General features: G+C 41.1%; 1 protein-coding gene across 1 annotated transcript; it reads left to right on the forward strand.

Annotated features, from left to right (window-relative positions):
• Positions 1-6,679: 6,679 nt before the first annotated feature.
• sap130a (Sin3A-associated protein a) lies at positions 6,680-18,127 on the forward strand. The gene is made up of 21 exons (XM_042417603.1): positions 6,680-6,771; positions 7,748-7,876; positions 7,963-8,228; positions 9,320-9,487; positions 9,579-9,705; positions 9,838-9,953; positions 10,048-10,172; positions 10,997-11,144; positions 11,236-11,326; positions 11,468-11,572; positions 11,707-11,848; positions 12,488-12,603; positions 12,826-13,122; positions 13,215-13,386; positions 13,757-13,855; positions 13,962-14,323; positions 14,425-14,670; positions 15,752-15,877; positions 15,992-16,095; positions 16,321-16,434; positions 16,665-18,127. Exons 2-21 carry the CDS (start codon positions 7,765-7,767, stop codon positions 16,821-16,823), a joined length of 3,195 nt encoding a protein of 1,064 aa, XP_042273537.1. The 5' UTR covers positions 6,680-6,771; positions 7,748-7,764; the 3' UTR covers positions 16,824-18,127.
• Positions 18,128-19,368: the final 1,241 nt, after the last annotated feature.

Genomic DNA, 19,368 nt, shown 5'->3' on the forward strand with positions numbered 1-19,368 from the left:
TAGAATATCGATTGCCAACATTTTCTAAATTGAAGGGAAGTTCATTGAGGATCAGGATTATACTGACCCACATCTTTAAAATTGTTTATATCTACGGTTTTATTTTAGTGAGACATAATCTTGGCATCATCATTTAGTGAACACAATGTCTTCATAACATTTACCCTCCCCTGACTGACATGGTGAAGCCCTGATAGTCTGCTTTCCATTATTTATCAAGCAAACAAGTCTCTCATGACAGACACAAGTCAGTGTTGTTGTGCTGTAAGCTGTACTTTCTGTTCTGTACATCAAAAGCCAAGCAACTGAAGAATACTTGGAATTTCAGCTATTCTCATCATCAACAGAAGATCTTGTTTCACATGATGTAAAATTTCAAACCTGCTCTGTGTCACAATAGGGACTGTTCTGCTCCGACTGACTGGGGCGAAGCATGAATTCTAAGAATATGGTTATAGGAGCCTGAAATGTTGCTGACCCACGTCACTCAACGCAGTGAAGTAGAAGTAAAGCAGGAACTTATTTCTGAATTATCTGTGTACAAGTTGAATATTGAATTGTTTCTTGCTATTGCTTTAAGGGAAGTTTTAAGATGTCTTCATATCAGTCCATGTGGCCTTCACATGTATAAATTCCTCTGTAAACCTTGACTTTTAATGTAAATGTTTTTGCCTTCCCTGTTCCCCCTGGTGAGCTTGGTTTGGCATTCCATAGATGCCACGCATTTTCCTCCTGCTGCCTTTACTTGTTGTAGCCGAGTGCCACTTTTCTCAGCTCCAAAAAGCTGCAAAGACAAATCTCCATCTGTTCAACACCTTTTTCAGCTGGGAAATATAGCATTGTCTGTGATTTACCATTACTTTGGTCCCATTTGTGCTCAGACAGATCACATTTCAGATATTTCATCCTGCCACTAATGGCCACATGTAAGACAAGATCCCCCCACCAAACTGCGAGTGATGTTAGGGGTTCTGTAGGTGAAAGGTTATGATTACGTGACTTCAGGCAGTGCCAAGTCTGAGCAGAAGGAGATTCATTCCCGGGAACACTCAAGTGTCCCAAAGTCGTCATCATTGAGCAAGGATGAAGAAAGAATTAACTCCATGTAGGTGTGCATACCACACACATCTGGAGCCCTGCAGGAATTACTGTGATTGTTGTCAGGACTGTAGCGTGTATCACCATGATTTCACCACTTTGACTCCCAGAAACTGTGAATGATTCTCACTTGACCACAACATCAGTCACAGTGGATCAAGAACAGATGTCAATGAAGTAAGCTTGTTCCGACAAGCGTTTTGTTGTTTGTTTTACATGGTCAGTAAACTGAACACACATTATTTCACATGTGTTATGTGAAATAATGTATGTTCTTTACATTCTGTCCTGTTGTTTATATATTGTATGCATGGGTTCATACAGCTTATATTCACCTTGCCCCTACAGTTATTGTACTTTTTAAGTCATGTAATATTTGTATTATAAAGTGAGTAAATCAATGTGTCTGGCAGCAGTAAAGGGGACAACTGGTAACAAATCATCTGTCTTTTTTTGGAGGCTTTTGAGCACATTTTGCACCAAACGCCTGTGAGAAATACTTGGAAAAATAACTGTGGAGCTCTGTGTTTTGCCTTAATTTCCATGGAGATTCCAAAACTTCCTGCCTACAGCAGTCATGGAATGTGCCCCCACCCCCTTAACTTTTCCACATAAATCAGGGCACCGTCCTCTAATTTTAGGGCTGTTACTGAGATGAAGCAAACCTCTCAGATAGCAAGCCACTTGCAGCAAATTTTTGGGTTCGTGTCAATTGCAGCAGTGTGTCTACTCAGTGAGAGGTGTGAAGGTGTTTTCTTTAGGTGTTTACTGTGGCTGAACAGCAGCAAGAGCAGCACACCTGTTCTGCTCCTCTGCCACCCCTGAACCACTTATTTTCCATCCACCTCTTCTTGCTTTGCATCACTTCACAGTGCTCCACAGTTTTCATTTCAAAGTAGAAGATGTCATCGATTGATGCACTTATTGATGTGTTTATATTAACAATGGATCAAATGACTACATTTAATATGAAAGAGTTCGATTCCACTGATAATCACACATGAAGTTTCACCTGAGTCTGTAGTTCCCCTCAGCTCCACAGAGCATTTTAGTGTCTTTCAGCCCAATGTTTTGGTTTTACAGCAAACTTTACTGTTTTGGATAAGTCTCTTTGCTCTCATCCACCTAGTTTCCTTTCTTCCAGCCACAGCAGAAAGATGTTTTCAGTGACCTAAGCTTTAATACCCCCACTGTGCAATACCTGCCCAGCACCAAACGGCAGCCACTGTTAGCAGCTAGCTGGTGAGCATAGTGTAGCATTTAGCGGCTAAAGAGCTGGATATTTCCCACAAATAGTTCCTGAAGAACAAACCAGAGCTAAAAGGAGAGCAAATATCGGACTTATATTCAACAAATGGCCAGAAACACAACTCCAAGCAAATGCTAATGTTGCTATTGGGCAGAATTTTAGACTTGCGACTTTCACTCAAGTCAGGCGTAAGTCACAAAAATGAGGACTTGGGACTTGGGACCGGTTGGTTGGTGTTACATTGGAGTAGCTAGAGGGACGATTTACGAAACTCTTGCAAGATTTGTACGCTAACCTTAACCCTATAAACCCTAACCCACACCTTAACCCTAAGCTTAACCTGAACCTTAACCTTAAATCAACTTTAAGTCTAACCCTAACCGCAGTCGCGAGATTTCGTCCCTCCAGCTGATCCAATCTAGCATTTACCCTTTGGACCAGAGTGCTGAGAGAAATGACTCCCTAAAGACTTGACTTGAGACTTGAAAGCAATAAAAATGAAGTTTCAAATATTGCTGGGGTAAAATCAGAGCAGTAAAAAACTAAATGAGACAGTGCTAGACAGGCCTGGCATTGCTGAAGCTTGAATATTCAATGAACTGAGATGACTTGGTATCAGCCATGTAAAAAAAAACTGTATTTACACAGCTTTGAGAATGAAATGTTCAAAGGACATGTCAGTTTTATTGGTGAAAATTTAGAGACATGGCAAATTGCTACTGATGACTTCCACAGGCTAACTAAAACACTTAGTTCACTGACACAGGAGTTCTTTATGACTGTTTGGCTGGTTTGAGTCTAGGACTGTTAGTGGTTCCCAGTGAATCAACTGAGGAGCCCAGTCCAGAAAGACTGATTCACTGTAGGAAAGGAATGAGTAGATGAGTCAACATGTTCTGTGTCTGGAGCAATCTACAGGCTAAATGAAGACAATAATACCTGAGTCAGCAGTTAAAATCAGACACTGCATAGCCAGGTGCAAGATATGAAATGCTTTCTTAAAGTCTGTAATGAGTAATGAGAAATGTAGATGAATGATCAAGTGGCAGAGATCGTAAGAGCAATAGATGCAAACAATTCATGCTAAGATGAGTCATGATAAGATGAATTTAAAGCTCAATATTTTGATTTGATTACTAGTTATGTACACTTTGTAGCATGTCACAGAATTGTAGTTGTTTACAGTTGGCCTGTGAAAAATGTCACTTACGTCACAAAAGTGAACAATGGAATCAGCATAACTAGAGAGAGAGAGAGCCATAAGCAGTATGTTTTCCCTGAAAGTCCCCTGACACATGTTTTTACTTGGTTGTCACACTTGTTTAGTTTCAGCTTGCCTCTTTCTGAGCGATTCATACTCGTCTTGGGAAACGTCATTTTGTCATTTCCCTGTAACTAGTTTCTTCTCTGTGACAATACATTCCTCTGAAACTACATTTCATCACAGCCCACATCATTTTCCTCAGTAATCAGCAATAATATCCGAAGAATGCTTGTCATGAAGGTTTCACAAGTTCCCAGTTAAAGCAACATACCAACAGGTGTGTGTGAGTGAGTGAGCGAGTACAGCTGGGGAATTTAGTGGTCATGCCTCAGCATGCAGGAATGTTTTATGGCCCAGATGTATGTAAATGATGATATACTTGACTAGTCCTATGTGGGATAGTGGATAAGGTATGCACTTCTTAGATACTCTTGAACCATTGTCAATGTATTGTTACCAGCAGAGCAGAAAGTGTTCTTGTTCTCTCTTTTCTTTTCTTTTTTTTTTTTTTTTTTTTTTTACTTTTTTTGAATCATTATTTAAAAGAGCCATAGGTGGGGGCAGATTCAACATAAATGACTTATGGCTTCAATTTTATATTGTCACAAGTGACTATTTTGATCCTTTTCCATGCCTAAAATAAAAAAAATATTAATGCTAGCAATCAAGACAATGTCTCATCCTCAGTCCTTCTAAGTAAACTTTATTTTTTTTGTTTTTTCACTAAAATCATATGTCTTCAAAATGATGTATGGATGTAAGACATGAAAGATGTACATGTGTTCTGCACACTGATATTTTGGTTTTAAAATCAATGTTCGGCATAATAGTTACTTTACAGCACATTTCCAGTACAGTTTAGAGTTGATTGCTTTAGTTCTGAACAAAATGCCTACAGTTTACAGTTCAAGAGCTGAATAGCCTCAGTGTACTTCTCATGAACCGCTCAGATGTTCTTCTGTAAAGGCAAGTGACAGAGATGTTACACAGGGCGACAGCTGTGGCCTGTAGGATCTACTGTATCTCTTATATCAACTATATCAGAGATTTTTTAAATTACTGAAGAAATGGTGGAACTGACAAATCATAAATACAGACAGATGATGTAGTAAACATACCTTCATACATGTAACATGATCCTTAGCACTGTTTCACCCAAACATTTAAATGCATTTTTTTTCCCTTCACACAAATAATATAAACCCACTGTTATTGAAAATAACAATTTTGTAGCCTCAGCAGTTAATTTAGTCTTGGAAAGTGAACAAATCGCAAACTTCCTCCAGAAACCTGTGTGAAATTTTCATAAAGGAGAAGCAGACATTAAGAAAGGCCTGTTTCAAAATACACCTTTTTTTTTTTTTTTTTTTTTTTTTTTTTACTGCAGATTATCTTTTGACTTCATCTTAGGAAAAGCACAGGCGTTATTAATAACATTAACCCAGTTATGCTTCTATTATATTCAGGTGTCCCAGTAAACCATGACAATGTGACAGTGAGCCTTTATGCACAATACCAGGATCCTGAAACTGAGGCAGCTAAGTGGATTCAGCCATCGTTTATCTTATTATTTACACCTGTGGTTTTCCTACTGTGACATGTCAATATGCCTTCTGAGAAAAGGCCTATGAACAAACTGTCTTCTGCTCAGCTAATCAGCCTATTTTCCCTCATTCAATTACTTGACCTGCAGGTCAAAGCAGTCAGACCTGACGACATTTCCATGGTTGGCTACTGCCCCCTAGTGTTTCAGTGAGGTTATTACGGTAGTTTGCACTATTGTAGGACTGGGAGGGTTCAAACGTTACTTCAGTATTGGAGTGAGCAGACAGCCCAAATCAGTTTGTGCGGGAGACTTGACCTGCAAGCCAAGGGTCACGTGACAGTCAGACTCAGCCGAAACCATTAGTCTCTATTTAAATGTCTTTTCTCTCAAATTATCAAATGTATAGGGTGCCGTGAAAAGCAAAAGACAATCCAATAATTGAATATATATTATTCTGAAATGGGTCATTCTGCATGAGTGCTTTGCTACTTTAAATATATTGATGCTAACATGTAGGCCCTTTGAAAAAGTAAATTTTAAATGCATGATTTTTTACTTGTAACAGAGTATTTTTACACTGTGGTATGCTACTTTTATTTAAGTAAAAAAAAAATCAAGTACTTTACCCACCATTGTACAATGTTGCAGTAGGTCTACTTAAATGAGTATTGCCATTCCCTTATACTATTACTCCACTACATTTCAGAGACAAAAAATGTAATTTTTATTCCTCATTTATACAGCTATATCTTTGCAGTTTAAAGGTGAAAGATGAAACTAAAGTGGTCAAAAAGAGCTTGACCAGCTATGCATCAGTAATATTAACCAAATAGCTATTACAACTGTGAAGAATACTTTTACTTTTGATACTTGACTACATTTTGCTGATAATACTTTTGTACTTCTGTACTATATAATGGTGAATGCAGTACTTTCATGGAGTTTATATTTACATAGAAGTATTGTTACTTGTAATTAAATAAAGGAACTGAGTACTTCTTCAACCACAAGCCAATAATGATCAAAATATTAAATATTGTATATCTGCAACAGTAGACCTCAGTGGTGGTAAATTGGCAGTTCCATGGATGTATTACAGGAACTTTGATACATCTATGGGACGTACATGTTGTCAGGTTAGCTCGGCTGCCTCCGTTTATACCATGTGACCCTCGTCCTGCAGGTCGGAGCCGGACCGCGTTATATTTTTCATACCTGCATTCTGCGAAGACCCGCCCCTACTCTGCCTCTGATTGGCTCTGCTCTGACCCCCATATAAATATGTCACACCCTGCTCACCCCTCATATCTAAACTAACCAATCCAACCCACGAAGGCAACGAGTACTAGCCAATCAGAGTCAGAGTAGGACGGGTCTTCGCGGAATGCAGGTGGGGAAAAAAATAAGGCGGTCGGAGCGGTCCGTTGAAAGACTGGGGGTTGGTCAAAACATTTTCGGAGCTCCGATTGGTCCGCGATCTGGCAGTGTAGTCTCTGATTGGTGGAATGAAGCAGGGAGGTCCGGCTCTGTCCCTGAGCGTTCTTCCGGCTTACATGTTGGAAAAAAGAAAAGACGAATGGAAAAAATTGTAATCCACAAAACGACCATTGCCTAGTAAGTCCGCAATACGGTAATTCCTGCACATATACCCAACATATTTGTTTGTTTAGCTGTGCGAAGTCTACGCCGTTGTACTGTTGTAAAGTTGAGCATTGTGCATGAAAACCAGGTTAGCGAACACAACGTTAGCTTGCTGCTAGCTACGATAGCTGGCTAGCTCGGTAGCTTTTTAGTTTTAAGATTACCGAACCAAAACCACCGGCCACAGCGTTTGTTATCTTACCGGGCTGATATCGCGTTTGTTCATTATGATATAGGCCGTCAAAAAGCCGCCGCTGTGCTCGCACGTTAACTTGATATTTGATTAGTAATGATGCAGTTGTTGTCGAGCAGTTAAACCACACTGTTATTGCCCATTTAACGTTAAACAAAGCTCCACCCAAAAGCTCTGGTCTTGTTTTTCACAGTTATACTTAATTATGTCAAACTTTATCAATACCGGTTGGTAAATGTTATCGACCTGGCCCTGGTTCATTAACGATAATACCCCGCCGCATGTGAAGGGTTAAACTGGGGGGTTTTATTGTTAGTGGTCCTCGTACATGAGTAGTATTTGTCACATACACATTTGAAAAAAATGCGCAATACGTTTCAGTCACTATAGAATATCTGAACAGGCTGTATATACTCTACATAACCATCTACTTACTAATTGTAACGTCATTTTTTTTTTAATGTGAGATTTATCTCTGCACTCCTTGCGCTCTTCACTTCTTCGCAATATTTGTATCCTGTTTACAGTTCACAGAAAGTGATTCACCTGTATATAGTCATTCCATGTGTATATTTCTGAAGATTGTTGTTTATTCTGTGTAAATACATTGAGAGTCACTAAACCGCAGTCAGATTTCCTGTATGTGTAAACATACTTGGTCAATAAAGATGATTCTGATTTATTGATTTTTAAACCTTGATAATTATCTCTATGTGTGCTACTAGAATTAATGTTCAACTGTTAACACCATTTTAGGTCTTAAAAAAGTCAAAATGAGCTCCCAGCAATTCCCCCGACATGGGCTGTCTGCTTCCAGCGGGGGAGCACCTCAGATCCCTGCTGGAGGAAACCTAGTGTCTGTCAATCAGCCGTCAAACCCACCAGGTAACTTACTGTCACTGAAATGACTTGGGCGTATACATAACATATGGCAAGGAAGACACCTGTTTAATCAAAATGTTTTCCATCAGCTGGTGCAGATGCAGACAGCGGTCGTGATGCCGACCATGGGCAGCAGGATCATCCACCTGCGGGAGGCGGGGGAACCTTGGTGTTCAGAGATGACAAGCAGGAGACCATGGTGGTCAGACCGTACCCACAGGTACAGACACATGGCCAGCCACAAGCTGCTCCCCAAGCTGTGCCCATCCAGCCCGGCACACCCGTGACCGTACCTGCTCCCTCTGTCCACCTCCCACAGGGCCAGCCTGCAGTCCTCACTGATGGACAGATGAAGGTGATGATTACTTCTCTTAACTGTTAAAACATCTAGAAGCCTTGTATCTACATTTCATATAATAAAAACATGAGGTGTCTTTACCATCTTAAATTTGATGTTAATGCAGTTTAATTGCACATAAGCTGGCAAAGATATATATTCCTCATTCTGTGGTTGTGGGACAATAAACCGTTGCTTTCTGAGGTTGAATTTGTTCACTCAGAAAGTGTTGAATTATAGCTAGTTTACATTTGATAATCTTTATGAAGATGGAAGCTTGGCTGGACCGATTTTGGGTGATTTGAAGGAATTCAGGATGTAATAATCTGCCTTCTTCATCCTAACCTCATGCTCTCCAGATTTCCTTTTAAAGTGTGCTTAATTTTGCTAGTCTGTCTTGTTTAGTGTTAACTGGTCCAGGCTGAAATAAAGAGCAAGCCTTGCTACAGCCAATGACCGATAAGCTCAAGAGGGAAGACAAAGGATTGAACAGGAAAATCATAACCTTAACAACTATGATACTTCCTGTTCTGTACACAGTCTTTCTCAGTTTCATGTAGTTCTTGCTATGTAATTTCATTTGGAAGAATTCAAGCTGAGACTGAAGTTATATTTTTACAAAATATCAACAGCAAAAACTGCTATTTTGCATTTTTGAAGCCATGCACATAGAGCTTTTAAAGATCTAACTGATATATTAAGGGATTTGTTTGCCAATTTTACACCCATGGTAGACTTTCAGAGAGGATAAATTGTTTTTCGCAATTTTTGTCATGGATAAACCTTAAATGCTAAATTTAAAAAAATAATCAGAAACAAATTGTTCCAGTCAGAAGTGCTAATTATGGAGTTTTTTTTCTTCTTAATAAATGGTTCAGTGATAACATTTTGTATGTATACTGGCTACGTGCAAACTGTCTAACCTCACAATTACTCCTTACTGTTACAGCAGTTCTACTGCAACATGTTGTGAAAGGTGTACATGGATGATGTGGTGAATGTGCATTTTGGTTTCAGTAGATGGTGTTCTTTTCTAGCATTGTTCTTAACACACTTCACTGCCAAAAATATAATTTCTGTTATAAAATCTGTTTTGTGTGTTTTTTAAGGCTGTCCTGAAGTCACCTATGCCAAGTCGTCTCATTGCCCCAGCACCAGCTTCCAACCAGGGTCACATCCCCATACCCTCCAAGGTCCCTGGTCACATTACTGTCACCATAGAAAGCAGTATTGCTCCAACCACGTCTATCCCCGTGGCAACCATCAGTGGTCAGCAGGTGAGTGCAATGTTCGTTGGATTTAAGTGCATGTTATTATGTATGTTACTTAGTGTATGTCACTAAAGACCTGAGCTGCTTTGTGTTTCAGGGTCATTCCAGCAACTTACACCACCTGATGCCAGCTAACATTCAGATCATTCGGGGCAGTGCCCCTGCACTGCAGATCGGGACCCCTACGGTCCCTCCCCAGACCTTCACGTCCCATTTACCCAGAGGTATGCATGATGTAGTAAGAACAGTATGCTGCCCTTGATGAAATGTTTGCTTCCCCTTAAAACAGCAGTCCATGTATTCCTCATTTTATCAGCAGTGTATTTTGCTAGATCAGTGTATTTTTTGCCCTGTAGGGGCTGCTGCAGCAGCTGTTATGTCAAGCTCCAAAACTGTCCTGCGGCCAGCTACTGGAGCAAGTGCAGGCCCCGGCCAGCCCACAGTGCAGCACATCATCCACCAGACTATTCAGGTGCCCAGATTTACTCACAGTTAAAGAAGTGTAGATATTGTGCCGGGCATTTCGGATCATCCTTTGTAACTGTGTCATATCTCTCTGTCCACAGTCCCGCCCTGCTGTAACAACGTCTACAGCTGTGCTTCCAACTGTGGTGGCTCCCATTTCAGCAACAAGAACTCAGTCTCCTGTTATCAGTCCAACAGTTACACACTCTGCAGAGGTGACACATGGGTAAGCAGCAGTGTAACGATTTATTGACCAGAACATTAACAGAGATGTAGCATGTGTAATTGCCAGAGGTGATAAGCTGGTCACGGTTTGATTTTATGATGAGGAGTTTTACAACTAACTAAAACAAAACAATTTGTGGTGTTAGTCGGAATGATAGGCTGTATTTCTGTATCTATAGCATGTCTTTTTTAACGTTTTTTTTGTCTCCTCTGGTCTATATAGGTATTTGTATAAAATTAAGGTAGCATCATGTAATTTCAGTCACTTTTTTCCAAGCACAGACTGGAACATTTGGATATTTATTTTACAGTGAAGTCATATGACTGTATAAATAGTCACTCAGACGCAGAATAAAACTGAGCAAAGCAAATAAAAAGTCACAATAATTGCCTTTGTGCATCTCTGCCATCAGCCTTTTGGAAGAGACCTGGTGCATTCAGTGACCTGTCAGAGAGCAAAGATCTTATCAGTTCTAATAAAACACTGCTGCTTTTTGTGTAGTATTTTGCAGCAGCAATGTCCAGAAGAACATCTTGAACTTGTTTTCCATGTCTTTCTAAAACGTAGCTTAGACCAGTGATTCCCAACCTTTTTGGTTGCTTGTGACTACTTAAAACAAAGGCCAAAGTTATGGCCTTGGGCTGAGCAGTTTAACTAAACAGTGTTTTTTCTGTCTAAAACTGTTTGATTTGGTGGATTTTTAAAGGCCTGAAGAGGTGAAAGTATCCAGTATTTCTCTGAAAAAAAAAGTTACAGAAAAGTCAGAAAAAAATGTTACTATGTAACACGGAGAAGTCAGTAATTTGAGTTTTTGACTCTTTCAGGCGTCCAGGGCTGACCATTCACCCTCCTCCAGCCACTGTCAGTATCCAGAGGCCTCAGACATCCCGTGACACAGCTACACGGATCACACTGCCATCTCACCCTGCAATTGGGGCTCAAAAGCCCCAGCCTCCGCACACTATGACGCAGGTTACTGCTTCTTGATGATGACCAGCAAAAAATAATGAAAAGTCATTTTACACAGTGACTGAAATAATTCCCCTTTTTTGTTCCCCAACAGAAGCCCATCTTCAGTACTGTGACACCAGTAGCTGCAGCAACTGTGGCACCAATTGTTGCCACTAACACTGTGCCATCAACCACCACAATAGGTATCAACTTTTTGTATATTCATTTCTATCAGCTAGTCATTAAAGTTTGTAATGCTAGACTAAATGACCCAAAATTTAAACCACAAATAGAGCAGTTGTTTTTACACAAATATTGATAACCCTGTCCTCCTTAATGTTTAGGCTCTGTGCCACATACCCAAATGACCAGTAACACCATTGTCACCATGACGATGGCCTCACACTCCTCTCATGCTACAGCAGTGACCACCTCTGCCATCCCTGTTGGTAAGTCGACCCCTTTCTTTCACTGGAACACTTTTGTGTGCTTCATAAGCAGGAGTTGTCACCTTGACCTCAATCTTTTCATCGTGTGTTCTACTGAACATTTATTCTTAACCGCCTCATGATGTTGTTCACAGCTAAAGTGGTCCCTCAGCCCATCGCCCACTCTTCATCCCGCGTGCAGCCAGACTACCCTGGAGAGAGAGCCAACCTCATCCCCATCCCAGGCCATCGGTCATCTCCTAACCCTGTCACCATGGAAGCAAGAAGTGACAACAGGTGAGCACACGATGTTGGTGAATGGATTTCGACTCTATGACACAGTGTACAAGGAAAGACTGAACAACCAGTTTATCTTACATCCGTTACTTGTGTTTGGAAAGTCTGAGGGTAATCAACTGACATGAATATTTAGCTGTTTGTTTTTCTTATTTCATATATTATGCCCTATTATACTTAAAATGTGTATACATGCAGAGAGTTGTTTCATACTGGAAACTTTTCATATGTTTATATATTTGTTATTCCTCATAAATCAACCCTCTTGAAACAAAACAGAAACATAATTGCTCATTTATCTGCAGTTGTAGCATACGCTGTGATTGGCTGTTGGGTGTGATCATATACTAAGTACAAGTAGGGATAGCAGGGTAAAAGTGTCCTTTAGACATTAGCAATTACTTGTTTTATTAGCCAACAATGATCATTTATGGAGACATGTTGCAAAATTAGGGAGGATGTCTTGAAATTGTGACCTCTGTACCTTGTGTTAATGAGAATTAATTCTGAGATATTGTATCTTGTATCTCATTAGTGAAGATAAGAAATCAAATGATCAAACTTATTAGCCTCATTAGCAGAGATACTTTGTTTAAATGACGATGAATCTTGGACTAATCTTGTTTGTTGTATTTTAAGGCCCTCTGTGCCAGTGCAGTTCCAGTACTTCCTGCCGGCATACTCCTCGTCATACCCTCTGACGCACACCTACACCCCCATCAGCAGCTCTGTATCTACCATCCGCCAGTATCCTGGTAAGAACTACTAATCAGTTTTATTAGCAGTCACAGTTAACTGTTGTGGTGACTGGTGTATAGTGCAACATATCACACATTATTTGACTTGACATGTGAAAGCAAATTGACATTTTGGCAAAATACACTAAAATATGTATGTTGAATGTGAAACCAGAGGGTTAAATAAATGACTTGATTGCATAAAGATCTCATTTTAAATTTATTTTGACTCTCAACAAGTTACTCCTCAAGCTCCGAGTTCAGCACTGCCCACTCAAACTGGAGTAGGTGTGGCCACCACCGTCCATCTAAACCACATGCAGCTGATGGCAGTGGATCGGATTGGTCTGCCATCTGCACAAATCAGCACCCAGGGGATCCAGCCAGCACCAATCGCTGCACAGGGCATTCAGCCTGCACCGATAGGAGTGCAGGGCCTGCACACATCTGCACCAATCACCACACAGGGAATACAGCAGGCACCAATAGTCACTCAGCAACAGCAGCAACAACAACCACAGTCTGAAGCAAAATCTGGTAATAACTGAATGAACAGTGAAATAACACGATCTTGATGAATACTTAACTGAGTTGTGGGCTGTTTGTAATGCATGTTTTATTTTGTTCAGGGGTTGTTTTGGCTGATGGCTTTGTAGCTAGCCCGATCAGCAGCACATTCAGCACCACCCAGCCTGTAGCCACCATGGTGCAGGCGCACGCCCAGGGAGGAGTCGGAGGAGCTCCCACACTAGTCTCCTCCCCTAGACCCAGCATCCTCCGCAAGAAGCCCGCTAATGAAAGGTGAGGTTAACACCAGCACGTCAAACGTGGCCTTTTCATGGAGCTTTACTAAAATGCACAAAAAAGTGTCTCCTGCTTATTTTCCAGATCATTACTAAAAATGGTTACCCTAACCCCCTGGCCTCATTAAAACAAAGCCCAGTCCTACAATCATACTGAACCCAGACACGGGTTTTAGACTGCTCTCTCTGTGTGTCACTTGACTTCCACACCTTGGCTTTTCAGTGTCTCATAGTCACTGCATAGCAGGATAACTACCAGCACTGGATTATTATAATTAAAGTCTGGCAAAAACTTGATATAAATTCAAAGTGCATGGCTAAACGTTTCCTTTTACCAAACAAATCCTCCCTGTCCTTGTGTGTTTCAGTTGCGTTCGTAAGAACCTGATCCCCGCGCAGGCCAGTGAACCTAGTAGTGGCAGGATAGAGAGTGGCGTGAGAGGAGCAGGATCTCCAAGACCTGCAAGGTAAGCTGCTGTCGCATCGATCTCATCAGTTACAGACATGTTTGCATCCTGTCATTATGAGTTCTGATATGAGTGTGTGATCTGACACTTTCGATTCCTCTCTCAGTGTGAAACCCAAAGCTGAGGTGCACATGGCGGTGGCCCCTCCTGTCATGGCTACAGTAGAAGCACTACCTTCTCAGGGAGGGGAGCAGCAGGCCGTGTCCTCAAATGCCCAGCACCTCGGCCAAGCCATACCCACCATGCTGGCCACGCCGGGGCCCGTACCTCCCTCCCAGCCCTCCACCGTCCTCTCGGCCCTGCCAGCAGCCATGGCTGTAACTCCTCCCGTTCCTGCTTCAATGGCCAACACTGTGGCCTCTCCCACTCAGCCTGCAGCCAGTAGCACTGCAGCTTGTGCTGCCAGCTCCGCCTGCCCAGATGTGAAAATCAAGCAGGAGGTGGAGACAATGGACACTTCTCAGCCAGGTGAGGATCATGTCATCAGTGATGTGATCTGGGAAATTGATAAATATAAATAAACAAAAACAGACACAGAAGTGAACAATTTGTTTGTCTCTCTCCCTCAGATCCAAATGCAAACTTGTCATCAGCGCCAGCCCTCAACACCCAGGCTTCAACCCTGAACACTCCCGCAATAGGTGATATGATCCCCGGGGCCTCCCCGAGGAAGAAGCCCCGCAAGCAGCAGCATGTTATTTCTACAGAAGAGAGCGAGATGGTGGAGACCAACAGCACAGACGAGGAGAAAGCCCCAGGCAGGCCCATCACTGGCAGGGCTGAGAGGCGTGAATCTCCACCAAGAGAATATGTTGGTATGTAATGTCATCCATTGTGACAGTAAAAATACTCATAATACTTATAACAGGTGTGTTATCTGTGCTGTTACATAAGCCTCTTTCTTTCTGTGCATAGCGAATGTGGTTGAGAGAGAGAGAGAGAGCGGGTGTGTGATGGTGACTGCCAGATGGGAGCAGAGTATGAAGTTAGCAGTATAATGTTAGCTGTGAATGTCAGTGCAATGTGTGTAGCCTACAGTTCAGGCTGTTTGTCAGTGAGTAAATGCTCCTGCTGTAGCTACATTTAGAGATGTTTCTGGTGAAGCGGCATGTCCGTCTGCTGAGCCCCGTTAATCAGTAGGAGTGACAAATGACTTCTAAATCCTTAATTACAAATCTCCATATGCCTGCTCACTAAAACTTTGCTATGTGCTTCATAAGAGTAGTTCATGTTATAGATATGATTTGGATTGTGATATTAAAAATAATATAATAATGTTAAACGGAACATGATGTTGTCGCACTAAACATAGACACGCAGGCTTTTAAAAGAGAGCTGTTGCTTGAATAGAGGAGACATTCCTAGTTTTTGTGATGTGTTTAAATATTTAAGATGTTCATAACCTTTTGTAAATGTTTTCATGTAACTAACTGTATTGCTTTCATAAAGCCATATCATTTTTTTACAGCTCCGTCAGATTGAAGATGATGAATGATCAGCTTGGGTGTGGCTCAGCGTCTGACGGAGCTTTGAATAAAAAAAGCAATATTGTTAGTTACATGAATAAACATTTACAAAAGAGTGTGAACATTTTATTTAAAATATTTAAACATTCAAAAAACAGCAATGTCTCCTATTTAGCGGAGTCTTGTGATTGGTTCGCGTCACGTGACAGTGACGGATTTAACCCTTTACATGCTTGTCCCTAGCCGTACCAGCATTTTCCCTGAAATGTTAATAGGTCTTGAGATGGGAAATTGGCGGTACAGATTTCCCTGAATATCGATCCCTGCTCCCATTCACACATGACCCCATGCAGGAAATGTTCCTGAACATTTCAGGGATAGGCTGCATGTGTGAAAGGGTCTTTAGTTAACACTCATTGTTCTCTTTCAGATGAGGAAGGAGTGCGTTATGTGCCAGTCAGGCCTCGGCCACCTGTTACCCTTTTGCGGCACTACCGTAACCCCTGGAAGGCTGCCTACCACCACTTCCAGAGGTACAGCGACATCCGGGTCAAAGGTCAGTAGTCAAAAACACCTGCTCATATTACCTTGTGTACACAGATGATTTTATACAACTCAGGCTAACTGAGGCCTTTTTTTCTCTAACAACACTTGTCTGTTTGTCTCTCAGAGGAGAAGAAAGGCAACTTACAGGATATGGCCAATCAGAGAGGAGTGGCATGCAGAGCACAAGGCTGGAAAATTCACCTGTGTGCTGCACAGCTCAGGCAGTTGGTGAGTGCTGGTCCTAGACCTGCAGACACATCAATCTTGACTACATTTAAACAAAGTTGGAGCAGATTACTGTTACCGTAACTGATTGAACACTATACTATATCATACCTTATCATACGTTCATTGATATCCACTGAAGCTGTGCAGAGGGATTGTTTACATGATGCATTTTAATTTTTTTGATTGGACTACTGTAAACATGTTTGTCTGTTACTTGACCTGTAGTCGAGTTTGGAGCATGATGTGTACAGCCGCCTCTCCACCCTTCAAGAGGGCCTGATTCCAAAGAAGAGAGCAGGTGCTGATGATGACCTTCACAGAATCAACGAGCTTATACAGGTGAGACTGTTACTGCAGGCCGGGACCTTTTCTCTGCTCAGTGATTTGCCACCATGAACTGTTAGATATCATCATTGGAAGTTCTTCTAAGTATATACAAACGAAATGGAAACAAAAGTGGAACAATCGCAGTGCTTTCAAACAATGAGTATAACATATATCTTAAAGCCATCACCTCTATTCCCAAATCAGTCTTTATTAACAAGGTGTTCTATTTGTTTTGTCCTCAGGGCAACATGCAGCGCTGTAAGCTGGTGATGGACCAGGTGACCGAGGCCAGAGACACAATGATGAAAGTGCTCGACCACAAGGAGAAAGTGCTGAAGCTGCTCAACAAGAACGGTGCCGTCAAGAAGTCCTCCAAACTGAAGCGTAAAGAACGTGCTTAGGCGGGGCCGTCTCCTCTGTCGAAGCCACCACTGTCCCCTCTGAAGGGGTGAAGGAGCTGCTCAGAATTTGGTGCTATGATTTGCTGCATACAATCGCACGCACCCTCCCTATCTGCCTGAGAGCGGACAGAGAGAAGTGACAGGAGACTGAGGACAGACCTCAGAAGCAGAAAAGCCCTTCAGGAATAGGTTCTCATTCAAGACACAAACGCACATGTTGAGAGTTAGTAGAGTGGCCAACTGGACAGCCCTGTCACTGGTTCCCCCCCTCCCTCCCCGTTTTTTTTTTTTTTTGTTAATTTTTGAAAACCCCAGAGACAATTTTTACTAACTTAGTTTCTGCCTCTTCTTTTAAAGACGACGTTTGAACTGGCACATTGTGTATCTGTGATATTAGGCACTAAATGCTGGTGCAGTAAATCCCTGTAAGTGATGAAAGTGTTTCAGTTAAGGTGAACGTCCCGAGAATTATCGAATGGAATAAATCAAAATCATATATAAGGAGTCCTTTTAGCAAACTGTGTGTATACAGACTAATCTCAATCGCAAACGTGCTCTTTTTCATCGATCTGTGCCTTCATTTTGTCTGTGTACATGAAATGAACAGGGACATGTGAAAGCTGTTCCACATGCTGTTGAAAATACTCATCTTAAAATATCACACAAAGGAAAAGGTCAAGTCAAATCCACTGCTTCCCCCCCTTTTTCTCAGAACATCCTGCACTTGCATTTTTCCAAGTTAAGTTCAGATTTGTTCATCTAGAATTTGGTAAACAGTTAACTATCAGCCACAAGTTTAGATGTAATCTAAAAGATTATAGAAGACTTTAGTGGTTTGAGGTTAAAAATGGAACTGATACACAAAAAAATGCTCTTAAGAGATAAATAGTGTCCTCTGATGATTACCTGGAAGTGAGAACTTACTGCATATACATAACGCCAAATTACCTTTACATTTAAAACTGCTATGAATCATCCACTTAATCCAAAGTAAATGGATGTCATAGCGGTGATGATACTTTCATCTGGTGTCAGAAGGTGCAGCGCTCGACAGAGAGCGAGTATCCTCGTGTGGTTACAATGGTGGATTGAATTCATGTAAATCACTGTAAATGTGCTCTTGGTTTTCCATTGACCCGGTTCTTTTCAAGTTTTGTACTCAATGAAACATGTTGTGCTGTGTGATGTGCCGCTTCATTTTGCCGAGTGTAACGATAATGACGTTATGAGATGAAGTGAGCCTGAAACATCCAGCTATTGTACGTTTTTGTCTGTGTAATTATAGTAAAGATACTTAAACAACACAAGATGCACTGTTTAGTTTTTATATCACATTGTTTAGTAGAACTGTGTTTTCTTCTAACGCTTGAATCAAGAATCTTATTGAAAGATTTCATTTGAATAATGTTTTTAATACTGTTATTCCATATTTCTGACGACTCATTCTGGTGCCAAGCAAAGTGGGTAAACAGGCAGCTGAGAAAAGATAGTGACATAGCAAGATAATTGCTTAACAGTATCGCCAGTATTATCATGGAGCCTCTTACTGAACATGCGCAGTCATTGACAAGTGATTATATTTCACTGTCATTAAATATGAAGACGTGACAGTGTAAAACAACAGACGATACTTGCTGTACAACCCTGTTTTTATCCACAGATACAGATTTATTGTACTGTTAAACCAGTCTACACCCTTGAATAATGTCTTAAGGTTTTACTTTCCGGAAGTTGTTGTAGCCTGGTGGTCAATCTATAATGAATTTCCCGTACAGTTTGCATTAATGGTATGAGGTGTTTGTAAACAGCACAATAACATTTGTATAGTGAGCCGTCATTATCTTCACTATCAAATGTTTACAACATAATTCCCTCCAAGTACAGCACAGCGTAATGGCAGTGCTTGATCTGTAATGAGTGTGTTTATGGATCGGGAAAAGTGAGTTGCAGGCATTTGGGTAATACCCTTCCCCCTCAGCACTATTTCTTACACTTCCTTACTTAAGGTCTGTTGTTTTGAGCATAATTTCACAAGATTTTTAGTTGTTTCCATGTCTTGTGAAACATAAACGTCTCAACTATTTGAGTCAGGAAGAGCTAGGAAATGGAAAAATTCTGACTTTTTATTTTAATTTAATGAAATGTCACTTGTTTGTCATATATTTAATAGATGGAAATATTGTGTTTATGTAGGTTATTGTTTATAGTTGATGAAGTTCTAACACGGTAAAGCCAAGCATGATTTTTCAGTTGCCTTCTGACTTCTTAAATTTAATCCTATAAGATGAGCACCAGATATTTACCAGTAAATGACAGTCAGATAAAATCTATTGAAACTGATGCGCTTTGCTGAAATTCGCTATTATGTCAAGTTGTCTCTAAGTCCCAAGTCTCGTGGTTTGTGATATTGGGTGGATCTGCCTTCACAGGAGCAAAGTCAAAGGGCCATAAAGAGGCGCCATACTGGAAAAAATCCCTGCTTCCTGCTTCGTAGTCATTCAAGGAGTTGTTCCCTCATCAGTAGGAGTAGAGGCTTCCACTAAAG

Source organism: Thunnus maccoyii, chromosome 7, assembly GCF_910596095.1.
Source record: "Thunnus maccoyii chromosome 7, fThuMac1.1, whole genome shotgun sequence".
In the NCBI taxonomy this organism is placed as follows: Eukaryota; Metazoa; Chordata; class Actinopteri; order Scombriformes; family Scombridae; genus Thunnus; species Thunnus maccoyii.

Bases quoted from the DNA above. Each gene is read 5' to 3' on its own strand.
- sap130a (XM_042417603.1), top strand. From the start codon at position 7,765: ATGAGCTCCCAGCAATTCCCCCGACATGGGCTGTCTGCTTCCAGCGGG. The intron at 11,573-11,706 runs GTAAGTCGACCC...TGTTGTTCACAG, and splicing joins CACCTCTGCCATCCCTGTTG to CTAAAGTGGTCCCTCAGCCC. The intron at 14,671-15,751 runs GTATGTAATGTC...GTTCTCTTTCAG, and splicing joins TCCACCAAGAGAATATGTTG to ATGAGGAAGGAGTGCGTTAT.